Source organism: Ranitomeya variabilis, chromosome 4, assembly GCF_051348905.1.
Source record: "Ranitomeya variabilis isolate aRanVar5 chromosome 4, aRanVar5.hap1, whole genome shotgun sequence".
In the NCBI taxonomy this organism is placed as follows: domain Eukaryota; kingdom Metazoa; phylum Chordata; class Amphibia; order Anura; family Dendrobatidae; genus Ranitomeya; species Ranitomeya variabilis.
This window is the reverse complement of record NC_135235.1, coordinates 368,686,378-368,703,041: the sequence shown is the minus strand read 5'-3', so window position 1 is coordinate 368,703,041 and position 16,664 is coordinate 368,686,378. Positions and strand designations below refer to the sequence as shown.

At 44.6% G+C, this 16,664-nt stretch overlaps 1 protein-coding gene across 1 annotated transcript in view; it reads right to left on the bottom strand.

Annotated features, from left to right (window-relative positions):
* LOC143764781 (sulfotransferase 2B1-like) overlaps positions 1–16,664 on the bottom strand; it is a 203,345-nt gene that overhangs the window by 43,273 nt on the left and 143,408 nt on the right. The window contains exon 6 of the mRNA XM_077250734.1: positions 13,948–14,128. Coding sequence (XP_077106849.1) covers positions 13,948–14,128 — 181 coding nt within the window. The remainder of the gene's footprint in view (positions 1–13,947; positions 14,129–16,664) is intronic.

The following is a 16,664-nucleotide window of genomic DNA, read 5'->3' as shown; positions in this document are numbered from 1 at the left end:
GGCAGACTTCCAAACTTTATCTCCCACTATTTATTTATTTTTTTACAGGGAGAATTTAGAAAAAAAACAAAAAAATGGCCCAGTATTACACACTGGTTTTCGGTGGCACACAATGAGAGACAGATGCCACACACAGCAATGGCACAGAGGCAGACTTGCCAATCTTTATCTCCCACTATTTATTTTTTTTTTTCAGGGAGAATTTACAAAAAAAAAAAAATGGCCCAGTATTACACACTGGTTTTCAGTGGCACACAATGAGAGACAGATGACACACACAGCACTGGCACAGAGGCAGACTTGCCAATCTTTATCTCCCACTATTTATTTATTTTTTTACAGGGAGAATTTACAAAAAAACAAAAAAATGGCCCAGTATTACACACTGGTTTTCTGTGGCACACAATGAGAGACAGATGCCACACACAGCAATGGCACAGAGGCAGACTTGCCAATCTTTATCTCCCACTATTTATTTATTTTTTTACAGGGAGAATTTACAAAAAAAAAAAAAAATGGCCCAGTATTACACACTGGTTTTCTGTGGCACACAATGAGAGACAGATGCCACACACAGCACTGGCACAGAGGCAGACTTGCCAATCTTTATTTCCCACTATTTATTTATTTTTTTACAGGGAGAATTTACAAAAAAAAAAATGGCCCAGTATTAAACACTGGGTTTCGGTGGCACACAATGAGAGACAGATGCCACACACAGCAATGGCACAGAGGCAGACTTGCCAATCTTTATCTCCCACTATTTTTTTATTTTTTTACAGGGAGAGTTTACAAAAAAAAAAAAAATGGCCCAGTATTATACACTGGTTTTCGGTGGCACACAATGAGATACAGATGCCACCCACAGCACTGGCACAGAGGCAGACTTGCCAATCTTTATCTCCCACTATTTATTTATTTATTTTTTTACAGGGAGAATTTACAAAAAAAAAAATGGCCCAGTATTACACACTGGTTTTCTGTGGCACACAATGAGAGACAGATGCCACACACAGCAATGGCACAGAGGCAGACTTGCCAATCTTTATCTCCCACTATTTATTTATTTTTTTACAGGGAGAATTTACATAAAAAAAAAAATGGCCCAGTATTACACACTGGTTTTCGGTGGCACACAATGAGAGACAGATGCCACACACAGCAATGGCACACAGGCAGACTTGCCAATCTTTATCTCCCTGCAGTAATCTGAGAAAAGTATGGCAGGCAGCTATAAAAAGGACTGCTGCACACAAAAGTGTGGACAAACAAACAAGATAGCTGTGCAGAAAGGAATGAACAACAGGATTTGTGCTTTGAAAAAAGCAGTTGGTTTGCACAGCGGCGTACACACACAGCAACGCAGCTATCAGGGAGCCTTCCACTGTCCCTGCAAACAAAAGGTGGTGTTGGACAGTGGAAATCGCTACAGCACAAGTGGTTTGGGGGTGAATGTACCCTGCAAAACACTATCCCTGCTTCTGACGAAGCGGCACCTCTCCTTACGCTCTGATCAGCAGCAGTAAGATGGCGGTCGGCGGGAACGCCCCTTTATAGCCCCTGTGACGTGGCAGAAAGCAAGCCAATCACTGCAATGCCCTTCTCTAAGATGATGGGGACTGAGATCTATGTCATCACGCTGCCCACACTCTGCGTCCACCTTCATTGGCTGAGAAATGGCGCTTTTAGCATCATTGAAACGTGACTTTGGCGCGAAAGTCGCGTACCGCATGGCCGACCCCACACAGGGATCGGGTCGGGTTTCATGAGACGCCGACTTTGCCAAGAGTCGGCGACTTATGAAAATGAACGATCCATTTCGCTCAACCCTAGTGCTGACATAGCATGCAGTGAAATCCAGTAAAAACTTGTTTCTCTATCTGTTCTCTGAAAGAGGAGTCTCTCTGGAGCAGCGATTCAGCTCCAATAGACTTTGTTCACGGCACATTTTCTGATGTGTATATTTATTTAATTGATTTTGTAATATTCTCCATATAATTGAGGATGGACTTTTCCTCTAGTTTCTTGAGTTTATACAGGGACGGGAGGGGAACACTTGGTTGAGAAATAGAAATAGAGATACTGTATATATACATATTCTTAAGATTGTGAACTACTGTGTTAGACCGCAGGTGAGCCCATGGTTTGCACTCAATTAAACCAGTTTGCTCTCAGGGTATAATAAAGTAATGGTGGCCGACTGGCCGGTGCAGATAGGCACACCAACAGGTGAATTCACATAGAGAAAATAGCAGTAACAGTTTTCCTGGGTGCCGAGCTGCCCAGCACAATGATTAAAGCCTTCTGGCAAAATGTTTGTGTGATGTGATTTTTTGTTTACGTTTAACACAACTGAGTAGAAATTGTCATGATCCAGGACGAGGTTTGGTCTTTATTCCGTCCTGGTCAGACAGGGGTTAATTGTATCTGCCTCTCTCTGGGGTGAGGGCGACTATTTAGTTGCCATGACTGAGGTCTGGTGCCAGTGGTAGTTTCCGGTTCTTCGGCCTGGGCAGCTGACCTAGGTTACTCTGTAAGTAATCTTGCATCTCTGTATGCGTGCCCGCTGTTGTGTGTATGACCAGACTTTGTCCCTGACCTGCGTTTCCATCCTCTCTTTAGGTATTGTTTAGTTTGCTTCAATTTTCTGACCTCCTGGCTTGTTTCTGACTACCCCTTTCGCTTCTCCCCCTGGTACCGCGCTCCCGTCTGGTTCTGACCTGTCGGCTTGCTTCTGACCACGCGTTTTCTGACACCTCTGGTACTTAGTATCACTGCTTGTTGCTGAATTGGCAAGTTTTACAATTCTGCTGCCACCTGGTGGTAGCCCTGCTGCTGCATTGTGGCCTGCCCTGAGAGTGTGCAGTCCTTGCTCCACTCTATTGCCATCTGGTGGAGCTCACACAGACCTGCATTGCAGCTGCATGACAGAAATATCCTCATTCCTAAGTAAGATAGTTACTGACAGTGGACTGTGTGGAAATTAGTTATTTTCTCGTCTCTGACTCCACTGTATCTTGAGCAACACCCTCGGTACATGATTTACACATACAGTATAATGGCCCCACATATTGCTCCATAAAGATTAATGGCCCCACATAATACTCATACAGTACAATGGGCCCCACATAAAATAATAAATACTCACCTCTCCCTGTTCCCCCCCACTGCTTAAGTCTCTACGGGGCATCTTGTGATCCTTTGCACTGCGCCGCACAGCTGGCGGGTTGCAATGATGTCATCGCACCTGCTGCGCTGAGGCATCAGATGCAGAGGGAGAATGATGATGGAGGCTGATGCTCCGTCTTTCATCTCTCTTTTCAACTGCATTGACATCCAGGATGCCTATACAGTTGAAGCTGTGATGCCGGGTGGACCCCACAGATTTGGCCCTTGGGTCAAAGTTTCACATGTGTGCCTTAGAGGAAATAGCACATTTGATTTCTTTGTTCTAGGATATACTAGGGTTACTGGTTTTAAGGGAATTCCAAACCTGTTTTTGTTCTGAATGGGAGAAAGGACTGGGCTGGACACTCACGAAAAATGTCAGTCAAACACAAATGATCAGTCTCCTATAGAATACAGGAACCCAACTTTAAAATCCTTTCACAAAGGTACAGCATCCCTGTAAAATTACATAGAATGCTCCCCTCAGCCCAGGGCTGGCATCAGCAACTGGCACACCCTGGCAAGTGCCAGGGCCCTGAGCAGGTGAGGGGGCCCACTTGCTGTTGGGGACACCGGAGCACTATGGGGGCCCAGTGCCTGGGCTGGCACCTGCGAGTGGGCCCCTCAGCTGGCTCAGGGCCCCGGCACTTGCGATACTATCCTCTCCCCACTCCACTGCTGCGGCATCTTCCGCGTCCTCTTACTGTGACGTTCAGGTCAGAGGGCGCAATGACATCATGTCTGTGCGCCCTCTGCCTGAACAGTCAGTGCAGAGAGTCGGAAGACACCAATGCTGAGGAGTCTGGAGCACAGCAGCGGCCAGTGAGGAGAGGTGAGGATTTCTCTATTTTTAATGTTTAGAGCAATATATGGAGACCATCATACACTAGAGCATCATATATGAGGCCCATTATATATGGAGCATTATATGGGCCAATCATACACTGGAGCATCATATATGGGGTCCATTATATATGGAGCAATATATGGGCCAATCATACACTGGAGCATCATATATGGGGCCCATTATATATGGAGCATTATATGGTCCCATCATACACTGGAGCATCATATATGGGGCTCATTATACATGGAACATTATATGGGGCCCATAACATACTGTACCATCATATGGGGCCCATTATATATAGAGCAGCATATGGGGTCCATTATATATTGAGCATCATATATAGGGCCCAGTATATACTGAGCATTATATGAGGCCTATTCTGCATAGAGCATTATGTGGGACTCATTTTGTATGGAGCAATATATGGGGCCCATCATATACTGTATGGAGCAATATATGGGGATCATTATATTGTATGGGGCCCATCCTATACTGTATGGAACATTATATGGGGACCATCATATACTGTATAGAACATTACAAGGGGGCCAATTATGTATGGAATAATATATGGGGCTCCTTATACTGTATGGAGCATTATATGTGGCCCATTATACTGTATGGAGCAATATATGTTGCTCATTAAACTGTATGGAACAATATGTGGGGCCTATTATATACTGTATGGAGCAATATATGGGGCTCATAATTCTGTATGGAGCAATATATGGGGCTCATTATTTTGTATGGAGCACTATGTGGTGCCCATAATACCATATGGAGCAATATATGGGGCTCATTATTCTGTATGGAACACTATGTGGTGCCCATAATACTGTATGGAGGAATATATGGGGCTCATTATTCTGTATGGAGCACTATGTGGTGCACATAATACTGTAAGAAGCAATATATGGGGCTCATTATTATGTATGGAGCACTACATGGTGCCTATAATACTGTATGGAGCAGTATATGGGGCTCATTATTCTGTATGGAGCACTATGTGGTGCCCATAATACCATATGGAGCAATATATGGGGCTCATTATTTTTTTATGGAGCACTATGTGGTTCCTATAATACTGTATGGAGCAATATATGGGGCTTATTATTCTGTATGGAAGCACTATGTGGCGCCCATAATCGTGTATGGAGGACTACACTGTACAGTTTCTGAGCTATTGCAGAATTTACAATAGATATCACTTATGTAATGTAAGAAGTAAGTGAAATCTTTGGCATTGTACTATACCTATATTTTTCTGCCGTGCATGTGTTAAAGAGGCCCCACTGAGGCTCTTTTGCTCAGCCTCACATGTGTGCTGAAGGTATGAAAGTTTGCCTCAAACCCACGTTCAATAAAATGTGTGCAAAATTGAAGCAAAGATAAAACAACCTGAAGGGCAGCTGCCGCAATACTCACTGCTCTGCACGCCGGGACAGGGTGCGTAGAGAGCAATGAGTATTCATTGCTCTTTAATAGCGAACACAGTGTCAGCTAGAGCCTTCCTGCAGCTGCCAACGGTCTCGTGTGCCGCTACTAAAGGGAATTCCACCACATTCCATGGACATGGGATTGGAATGCGGTGAATATTCATTTCTCTTAAGTAGCAGTACACGTGACCGCCAGCAGCTGCAGGAAGGCTCCAGCTGACACTGTGCTCGCTATTAAAGAGCAATGAATACTCACTGCTCTCTACACATCGAGGCATGCAGAGCAGTGGGTATTCCGGCAGCTGCCCATCGGCTTTCAAGCAGCGCACGATGTCCCTTGCCATGCGCTGCTAACAAGCATAAAGCAGCTGCTGGCATCAGAACAAGATGCTGGATGAGGGGGCCATGCATACCAGGGTAAGGATGAGGGGTGCCATGCATACCAGGATAGAGATGAGGGGGCCATGTTTATCAGGATGGGGATGAGGAGACCATATGTACCAGGATAGGGGATATTAAGTAAAGAATTGACTACATTTTGTGTTTCAATTTTTTTCCCTAATTTCCTCCTCTAAAATCTAGGTGCGTCTTATGGTCCAGTGAGTCTTATAGTCCGAAAAATAAGATAATCGGATTGGTAAATGGAGTAATAAGAAACAAAACAATTCCAAAATTATTTTTTTTGGCCTCTGCAACATTGCAATAAAATGTAATGAGAGAAAACATTTTATTTACAATGGTATCAATAAAAAACACCAACTCATGGCAAAAAAAAAGCCCCCACACTGCCCCATATCTCGAAAAATGAGAGGTTAAGGGTCTTGGAAAATAGTGGCAAAAGCAAAACATTTTTCAAACAAAATTCTGATTTTTTTTATCACTTAAATAAAAAACTTCGTATATTTGGTATGTGCATATTTGTACTGACTAGGAGAATCATATTGTCAGGTCAGTTTCACCGTATAGTGAACACGATAAATACATTTTAAAAAAATTGTGAAATTGCACTTTTTTGCAATTTCAATGCACTTGGAATTTTCCCCACTTCCCAGTGCATCACATAATAAAATAAATGAGGTCATTCAAAATTACAACTCTTCCTACAAAAACAAGCCCTCATACGGCTATGGGGATGAAAAAATAAAATACTTATGGCTCTTGGAAGAAGGGGATTAAAAAATGAAAAGGAAAACATGGAAAATTGCAGTGGCGTGAAGGGGTTTATTAAAGAGGACTACTGAGATATGCACACTTGGAAAAAGACAAGTTATTTCTAGACTATGGAAATCTTCATTATCTCCTACCAGGCTATTGTGGGTTGAGGCATTAATTGCAATAACACACAGGAAGGGGTGATGATTAAAGATGGGTGGACCCCTAGATGTTCGGGTTTGGCAGGTTTGGCCGAACAGGAACAAAAAGTTTGGGTTCGGGTACCAGAACAGTACCCAGACCCGAACCCCATTCACTTGAATGGAGGGCCCAAACATCCAGTGTTTGCACTGCTGTCAAGTGCATGACAGCATGTCAAACACCGCGTCTGAGCATCAATAAAATCATTACTGCAGGTCAGACACTCGCGGTTCCCATGCTGTCAAATGACAATGTGAGCCAGAAGCTGCGATCAGAGGTAAAAAGATTACCGCTGGTCACTAGCGTCGGCTGATGGGACTGCTCCCATCAGCCGATGCCTGCCGCCGCTAATAACAGTGAGAGCAGGCGTAGGTGACTTCATTGAGGTTACTGCCAGGTACTAAGGCTGCATTTTCAGCAAGGCTAAACTGCAGTGACCTCAATGAAATCCCCGCTAGCACCATGAGAAAGTCTCAAGGTGCATCGCTGAGCTCAGAGAGTTCACCGTAGTTCACTGTGAGAAATTGGGGAACTCTCTGAGGTCAGCCTAACACCGTGAGACTTTCTCACGGTGCTAGTGGTGATCTCACTGAGGTCACTGCAGTTCATTTGCCCGGCTGGGAATGCAGCCTCAGTGACCGACAGCAACATCAATGACGTCAGTGCCAGTCACTGACGCTGCGCTCTCAGCCACTTATTTATCACTGGTTCTCAGCCTGGACGGTCGCATCTTGGCATCCAGGTTGAAAGTGATTTATCCCCAGACATGGATTATGGTGTGGGACAGAACGACGGACAGGAGAGGGATATTGCTGTTTTTTATTTTTGTTTTCTTACAGGAGACAATGGCGTCAATGTAATGGGTGTTAGGTGAGTATAAGGCTAGGGTCACATTGCGTTAGGGCAGTCCGTTTAGCGCATAGCGCTACGGACTGCACTAACAGAATGTCCCAAAAGGGATCGCGTTAGCCGATCCCGCTAGCGCAGATCCCTGATCTGCGCTAGCGAGGAACGGACCGCGAACACTGCAAGCAGCATTCGCGGGCCGTCACTCAAATGACGGCACATCGCTAGCGCACACCCAATGTGGGCGTGCGCTAGCGATGCGTTTGCCATTACAGGCAATGGCGGCGTTAACGGACTACGTTACACCGCGCTATGCCGCGGTGTAACGTAGTCCGTTAAGCGCGGTCACATAAAGCAATGTGACCCTAGCTTAACTGTTTTTTTATTTTTAAATAAAAAAAATTAAAGTGTGTTTTGTTTTATTTCAAATAAAAGACTTTATTCTGGAGGTGTCTTTATTTACAATACAACTATAGGATTAGTAGTGGATAGGTATCTTATAGACTCCTCTCCATTAGTAATCCGCGTACTTGATGTCACCTGACAATACACAGGTGACATCAATATATGTCACATATATGAACCCAACTTGCCACCGCTACAGAGCAAGAGGGAAGAGTCAGGCAAAGTGCCAGAATTGATGCATTTAATAGACTTGGGATGTAATATCCATGGCCCCTTAGCAGCTTGAGAATAACAGCCCCCAAGCTGTCTGCTTTAGCTTGGCAGGTTGTTAAAAAAAATGGGGGGATCCAATGACATTTTTAAATAATTTAAAAAAATCGAAGTGGGAAACCTCTATTTTTGATAACCAGCCTTGCAAACGCTGACAGCGGAGGGATACAGCCCCCAGCTGGAAGTTTTGGCCGGCTGGTTATCAAAAATAAGGGGGAACCCACGCCAGGGTTTTTTTTACTTATTTACTTACAGCACAGGCTGATGAATGCTCCCATCAGACGTCGCCCGCCCTAGCTGTTATTAATGGCAGCAGGCATAGGCTGATGGGAGCAGTAGTATTATCAGCCAACCCCAGTGACCCGAGGTAAACTTTTTACCTTCGATCACAGCTGCGGGCTCATGAACACCGAACACGGACTTTACAAGAAAGTCCATGTTACTGTTCAGGTTCGGCCCCCTGAACACCGGGTGTTTGTCGTGCTGTCATGTGCATGACAGCGCAACAAACACTACCTCTGATCGCCGGTAAAATTGTACCGCCAGTCAAACAGGGAAGCAGTGTTTGTCGTGCTGACATGAACAGGGGGCCCAACCTGAACAGTAACAGGGACTTCCAGGTAAAGACTGTGTTCGGTGCGGACGCTGAACTTGAGTGTTCGGGTTTTCCCATCTCTAATAGTGGCAATACCGCAAAATATTTATTTAAAGTAAGCCTATCTTATCATTAAATGCTATTAAGTTGCAACTAGAAGGTTAAGCTATAGGTTAATAGAATTATAATATTATCCTGCTGACTTTCTTTGCGCAGTTACTTAGAGAAAAGCCATTGGCTGTCAGTCATAGAGGCGTACATGAGTGGCTACAGTCAAACCTCACAGCAATGTGTGTGGTGCCTGTAAGCGACTACAGCACTGCGATTGACAGTTTACTTTGCACAGACGCGATGCATTGAGCACAGTATGTGAGCAGTGACTGTAGTGACTGTAGCTACTCCAGGTACACATCTACAACTGAAAGTCAGTGGCTCCAAAAAAGGGCAAATAAGTTACATTTCTTCCATCACTTGCGCTTTTAGTAAGGCAGCCGGGCAGCATTGTAATGCTATTGACCTGCAGATTAACCCTGCAAGTTTATAGCTTTTGAAGACATGACAGGTTCTGTTTAACATTTGGCATCCTTGGTTGGAATTCAGGTCTACACTGGCCTTCTCATCCTAGATGATGACAAGGGAAGTAACCCCTTTGTAAGGAACCTACTTACGCAATTTTATCATCTTCTTTTCTTGTCCTGTGTCTTTCTTCTTTTTTCTGCTTTGATCTTTTCTTTCTCTTTTTGATTTGCACAAACTGAGATTTTCCATGTACATGGAATTCATATTATAAGAGATTTTTACCTGTAGGATGTAATTCTACATGTATGCTTGCTAATATTATAAACTACCAGACACTGGATTTTGATCCACAGTGGTCCTTGTTAGCAGTAGTGATGGGCGAGCGTGCTTGGCACTGCTCGATACTTGATCGAGCATCATTGTGTTTGATCGAATAGTGAGCACTCAAGCATTTCACTACTCGATCAACACTAGTTACCACAATTACATGATATTTGATTACTATGACAGCAATAAAAGTTATTGAACTGTAACCCTCCTTCTGTACCTGTTAGTGCCTTGTTTTTTGCTCATGTTTATTGTATTTGTCTACATTTGCCCCCTTTTTCACATGTAAAGCGCCATGGAATAAATGGCGCTATAAAAAATGTATAATAATAATAAAAGAACATATTAGCAGAATGGAAAAGTGGAAAACCCTTTCAATGGAACTAGTCAGGTCACACGTGCCCCCAGAACCAGCAATAGTTGTGACTACATATCTAAATTTCCTACCTAACAGTCCCTTTATTACTAGAGATTGGTGGACACCTAGATGTTCGGGTCTGGTGGGTTCGGACAAACAGTTTAAAAAAGTTTGGGTTCGGGTAAAAGAACAGTACCTGGACCTGAACCCGAACCACATTTAAATAAATCTAATGGGCGGCTGATATTTTTAGGCTGGGGGGGACAATATCCATGGCCCTTACCAGCCTGAGAATACCAGCATCCAACTGTCTGCTTTAGCAAGGCTGGTTGTCAAAAATGGGGGGACCCCAAACCGTTTTTTAAATTATTTATTTAAATAATTAAAAAATATGGCGTGGGGACCCCTCTATTCTTGATAATCAGCCTTAATGATGCTGTCAGCTGAGGGTTTCAGCTCTCAGATGTGAGTTTTGCCTGGCTGATTATCAAAAATACAGGGGAATCCATGCCATGTTTTTTTTTAATTACCGTATTTTCCGGCATATAAGACGACTGGGCGTATAAGACGACCCCCCAACTTTTCCAGTTAAAATATAAAATCTTCTTAAAAGTCGGGGGTCTTCTTATATGCCGTATGTCGTCTTATAGGGCCGGTGACTAATGTGCCTTTTGGGGGGGAGTGGTCCTGATGACAAAGAGGGGGCATCTCACAGGAAAGTGTGAGTGGAGTATCCCCCATTACCTCATTGTAGCTGCAGTGTGGGGTGCTGGGGAGCGGCGGCGGCCACCGCCCCACAGCACAGCACCCATGCGGCAAAAGAGGAGCAGCAGCTGCCGCCTCTCCCCAGCACAGAGACCCCATGCTGCAGCTACAATGAGGTAATGGGGGATACTCCACTCACACTTTCCTGTGAGACGCCCCCTCTTCGTCATCGGGACCACTCTCCCCCACCCACCATATACACATTGGTGTCTGCACTCGGCGTACAAGACGGCACCCGGCGTATAAGACGACCCCCGACTTTTAAGAAGATTTTCAGGGGTTAAAAAGTAGTCTTATACGCCAGAAAATACAGTATTTTACAGCGCAAGAGCCGGCTAATAAATACTCCCATCAGCCCCTCCTGCTCTCACTGTTACTAGTGTCAGCAGGCGTCAGATGATAGGAGCAATAGTCTCATCAGCTGACACCAGTGACTGGAGGTAAACTTTATACCTCCAATCACAGCTGAGCGTTCACACTGTCTTTTCAGAGCGTGGGATTTGCGGTGTTCTGACCGGCGGTGAAATCATCTCACATGACAGCGAGACAAACACCCAGTGTTCGAGCAGCCGAACCCGAACAGTAACACAGACTTCCTCCTGAAGTCTGTGTTCAGTGTCCGTGCGGGAACAGTACGTGTTTGGTACGGACGCTGAACTTTACTGTTTGGGTTCGCTCATCTCTATTTATTACATTAAACACATAAACAGATCTTTAGAAAAAATATTTCCAAAGTCCGTTTATGATATTTAAATGAGACCTTTGACTCGTCAATGAGACGTTAGTGTCGTCAGACTAGTTGGCCAACTTAGCATAAAGCCCCTGTATGTGTGATAACATGACTTACCAGCGTCGACATCATTTCCAGAATTAAACAAACTTTGCGCATGCGTCTGGCATCTTTCCTTCACTACACTGAGCCTCTGAAGACAGGTGTACGTATGTGCAAATTGGAGAGGCGCACTACGTATGATTGGAAGTCTTCTGTACTTCTGATCATACGCAATGCGCCTCTCTGAAGCTGGGGCACGTAAACCCTGCTTCAGAGGCTCAATGTAGTGAGGGAAAGAAGCTGTGTGCATGCACAAGGTTTGTGTAGCACTGGCAATGATGTCGGCGCTTCTAAGGGTACCGTCACACAGTGCCATTTCCATCGCTACGACGGTACGATTCGTGACGTTCTAGCGATATCGTTACGATATCGCAGTGTCTGACACGCAGCAGCGATCAGGGACCCTGCTGAGAATCGTACGTCGTAGCAGATCGTTTGGAACTTTCTTTCGTCGCTTGTTCACCCGCTGACATCGCTGGATCGTTGTGTGTGACACCGATCCAGCGATGTGTTCGCTTGTAAACAGGGTAAACATCGGGTAACTAAGCGCAGGACCGCGCTTAGTAACCCGATGTTTACCCTGGTTACCAGCGTAAACGTAAAAAAAACAAACAGTACATACTCACATTCCGGTGTCTGTCCTCCGGCGTCTCAGCTTCTCTGCACTGTGAGCGCCTGCCGGCCGGAAAGCGAGCACAGCGGTAACGTCACCGCTCTGCTTTCCGGCTATGGTGCTTACACAGTGGAGAGAAGCAGAACGCCGGGGGACAGACACCGGAATGTAAGTATGTACTGTTTGGTTTTTTTACATTTACGCTGGTAACCAGGGTAAACATCGGGTTACTAAGCGCGGCCCTGCGCTTAGTAACCCGATGTTTACCCTGGTTACCCGGGGACTTCGGCATCGCTCCAGCGCCGTGATTGCAAAGTGTGACCTCAGTCTACGACGCTGGAGCGATAATCATACGACGCTGCAACGTCACGGATCGTGCCGTCGTAGCGATGAAAATTTCACTGTGTGACGGTACCCTAAGTTATGTTATCACGCCCACAGGGGATCTGATAACATGCTAAGTGGGCTGGCTAGTCTGGTGACACTGATGTCCCATTACCAAGTCAAAGATCTGTTTATGTGTGTAATGTAATACAATCACTGTTAGGCAGGAAATTTAGATATCTATTCACAACTGCTGATGGTTATGAGGGCACAGACAACTTGACTGGTTCCCTTTAATGGCAATGTGATAGGCCATGTGCACACGTTCAGTATTTTTCGCGGGGTTTTTTTGCGTTTTTCGCTATAAAAACATGATAAAAATGCGAAAAAAACACTTACATATGCCACCCATTATTTTCAGTGTATTCCGCATTTTTTGTGCACATGCTGCATTTTTTTCCGCGAAAAAATCGCATCGCGGAAAAAAAAGCAACATGTTCATTAAATTTGAGGAATTGTGGGGATTCCGCACACCTAGGAATGCATTGATCTGCTTACTTTCCGCATGTGGCTGTGCACACCATGCGGGAAGTAAGCAGATCATGTGCGGTTGGTACCCAGGGTTGAGGAGAGGAGACTCTCCTCCACGGACTGGGCACCATATAATTGGTCAAAAAAAAAGAATTAAAATAAAAAATATTCATATACTCACCTTCGATGGCCCCCGGAGTGTTCCCGCCTCTCAGCGCTGCATGCTGCCGCTTCTGTTCCTATAGATGGTGTGGTTCAGGACCTGCGATGACGTTGCTGTCTTGTGATTGGTCGCGTGACCGCTCATGTGACCGCTCACATGACCGTGACGTCATTGAAGGTCCTGAACCACACCATCTATAGGAACGGACGCCGCTGAGGAGATCGGCGTCTGCAGGGGGTGAGTATAACCATTTTTTTAATTATTTTTAACATGATATCTTTTTACTATTGATGCTGCATAAGCAGCATCTATAGTAAAAAGTTGGTCACACTTGTCAAACAGTATGTTTGACAAGTGTGACCAACCTGTCAGTCAGTTTTCCAAGCGATGCTACAGATCGCTTGGAAAACGTTAGCATTCTGCAAGCTAATTATGCTTGCAAAATGCTAAAAAAACACGAAAAAAACGGGAAAAACACGCAAAAAAAAAATGCGGATTTCTTGCAGAAAATTTCCGGTTTTCTTCAGGAAATTTCTGCAAGAAATCCTGACATGTGCACATACCCATACACTGTTAGTTGTTTGCTTTTTACCTTTTCTCATAAAATTGTTCTTTTTTCTGTCAATGATAAAGTTTGGCGCTTGACTGTTGTTGGCCATGTTGTTGTTTTTCATGCTGCTGAAGCTGGAATGCTCCACAATTAAGTCAATGGTGTCTTCTTCCAGCTCTTTCTCAAGGAATGTACAAATCTTCTTTACAGTTCCTCTATGGTCCTAAAATAGAAAAAGTAAGCTTGTATGCACCTTAATAACCCTTTACACTTTAGAAACAAAACAAGAAAACATCCGAATGAAGAAATTTAAAAAATCATGTCAGCATGTTCTCTGAATACAGACACTAGCAGGCACATAGTCAAAATGCATTTAACACTTATGTGAGCCTTCATGAAATTTGTAAGATAAAGTTGCAATTAAACATATCTGTGCTTAAATGTTTGATGGAAAAATATCACAGAAAGAAAAATGTTATACTGCACATATGGTCATGTTAAGGCTTTACATGGATCAGACTTTTAGCCTCCAAGCCAGATGTCTAGCTATAGATGTTGCAGAGCAAGACAGCAGTGAACATTGGAATGGAGATCTACTCTCTTCACTGATGTGTCCCGCTTTTGACTTGGACAGAATAGTAGCCAGAGATTGATCTGGTACCAGATTGGTAATATCTTAAGAAAGCATTCATGAGTGAATGTCACACCGGTCCTTCTCATGGGATTATGTTGTGTGGTGGCCAGACCTGTCCAGTCTTCTAGGTACACTAACAGCTCGGCATTTTGTTTATTTGGATGTTGAAGCTGTGGTACAGTCTTTTCTCCAAAGCATCCCAGGAACAGTTTTTTGATACGACAACTTCAGGCCACATGTTGCTAATGTGAGCAGTCTGTAAGGCCTAAATGTGTTACAATGGCCTGCAGTGTCTCCAGACTTGTCTCCGATTGAGCTTATCTGTTGTGCTTAGTATCTGTGATGACTTTGATGGACAATTGTAATAGGAGCTGTCAGCATTGAGTCTTGATGATTAGCATGGCCAAACATTCCTCGTGAACTTTTCATTACATCATTGATAGCATGCCAAAACATGTAAGTGTGTGTAATTATGCATGTGGAACTCATACTTTACACTGAATAAATTGTGATTTGCTTAAAAATGTTATTTGCATTTTTCATAATTTGGTAATTTTATCTTTTGCCTTCTACATCTGCATAGCTGCCATTGTGATTTTACATAATTGGTAGCTGTATTCTCTCAGCGCTCAACTCTCCTGTCCTCCTCCACAATGGAGTTTGTAATAACTGGGAAGTGCAGAGCTGAGCTGTGTTTGTTGCCTGCTGCCAAGAGATCATTGTTGTGAAACTGAAAATGCTTTTGTGTTGATGCATATGTAAGGGTAGGGCAGGGTGGTAGTCGTGGCTGAGGTAAAAGTCTCTTGCACACCCTGACCTCCTCTCACATACACTCCAGGACTCTCAGTCAGCATACTGTTATGACCCCAATGGCGAGGGTCTCAGAGATATCAGCAAGTCTGCGAAGTACAAAAATCCAGCTCATAGGGCAGTGGTAACTGGGTTGACCATATATCTACTCCTAACGCCAACACTAGAAGTAGCCGGGGAACATGCCTACGTTGGTCGCTAGATGTCTCGCGCCAGCTGGAGAGCTAACTACCCCTAGAAGAGGAAAACAAAGACCTCTCTTGCCTCCAGAGAAAAGACCCCAAAAGTAGGATACAAGCCCCCCACAAATAATAACGGTGAGGTAAGAGGAAATGACAAACACAGAGATGAACTAGGTTTAGCAGAGAGAGGCCCACTTACTAATAGCAGAATGTAGTAAGATAACTTATATGGTCAACAAAAACCCTATCAAAAATCCACGCTGGAGATTCAAGAACCCCCGAACCGTCTAACGGCCCGGGGGGAGAACACCAGCCACCCTAGAGCTTCCAGCAAGGTCAGGAAACGGATTAAATACAAGCTGGACAAAAATGCAAAACAAAAACAAATAGCAAAAAGCAAGAAAGTAGACTTAGCTTAATCAAGCAGGAACCAGGATCAGCAGACCAGAGCACTACAGATTAGCTCTGATATCAACGTTGCCAGGCATAGAACTGAAGGTCCAGGGAGCTTATATAGCGACACCCCTGACCTAACGACCCAGGTGAGCATACAAGGGATGAATGACATACCCAGAGTCAAATCACTAGTAGCCACTAGAGGGAGCCAAAAGGTAAATTCACAACAGTACCCCCCCCTTAGTGAGGGGTCACCGAACCCTCACCAAGACCACCAGGGCGATCAGGATGAGCGGCGTGAAAGGCACGAACTAAATCGGCCGCATGCACATCAGAGGCGACCACCCAGGAATTATCCTCCTGACCATAGCCCTTCCACTTGACCAGGTACTGAAGCCTCCGCCTGGAGAGACGAGAATCTAAGATCTTCTCCACCACGTACTCCAACTCGCCCTCCACCAACACCGGAGCAGGAGGCTCAGCAGAAGGAACCACAGGCACAACGTACCGCCGTAACAAGGACCTATGAAATACGTTGTGAATGGCAAACGACACCGGAAGATCCAGGCGAAAGGATACAGGATTAATGATTTCCAATATCTTGTAAGGACCAATGAAGCGAGGCTTAAATTTGGGAGAGGAGACCTTCATAGGAACAAATCGAGAAGACAGCCATACCAAATCCCCTACGCGAAGTCGGGGACCCACACCGCGGCGGCGGTTGGCAAAACGCTGAG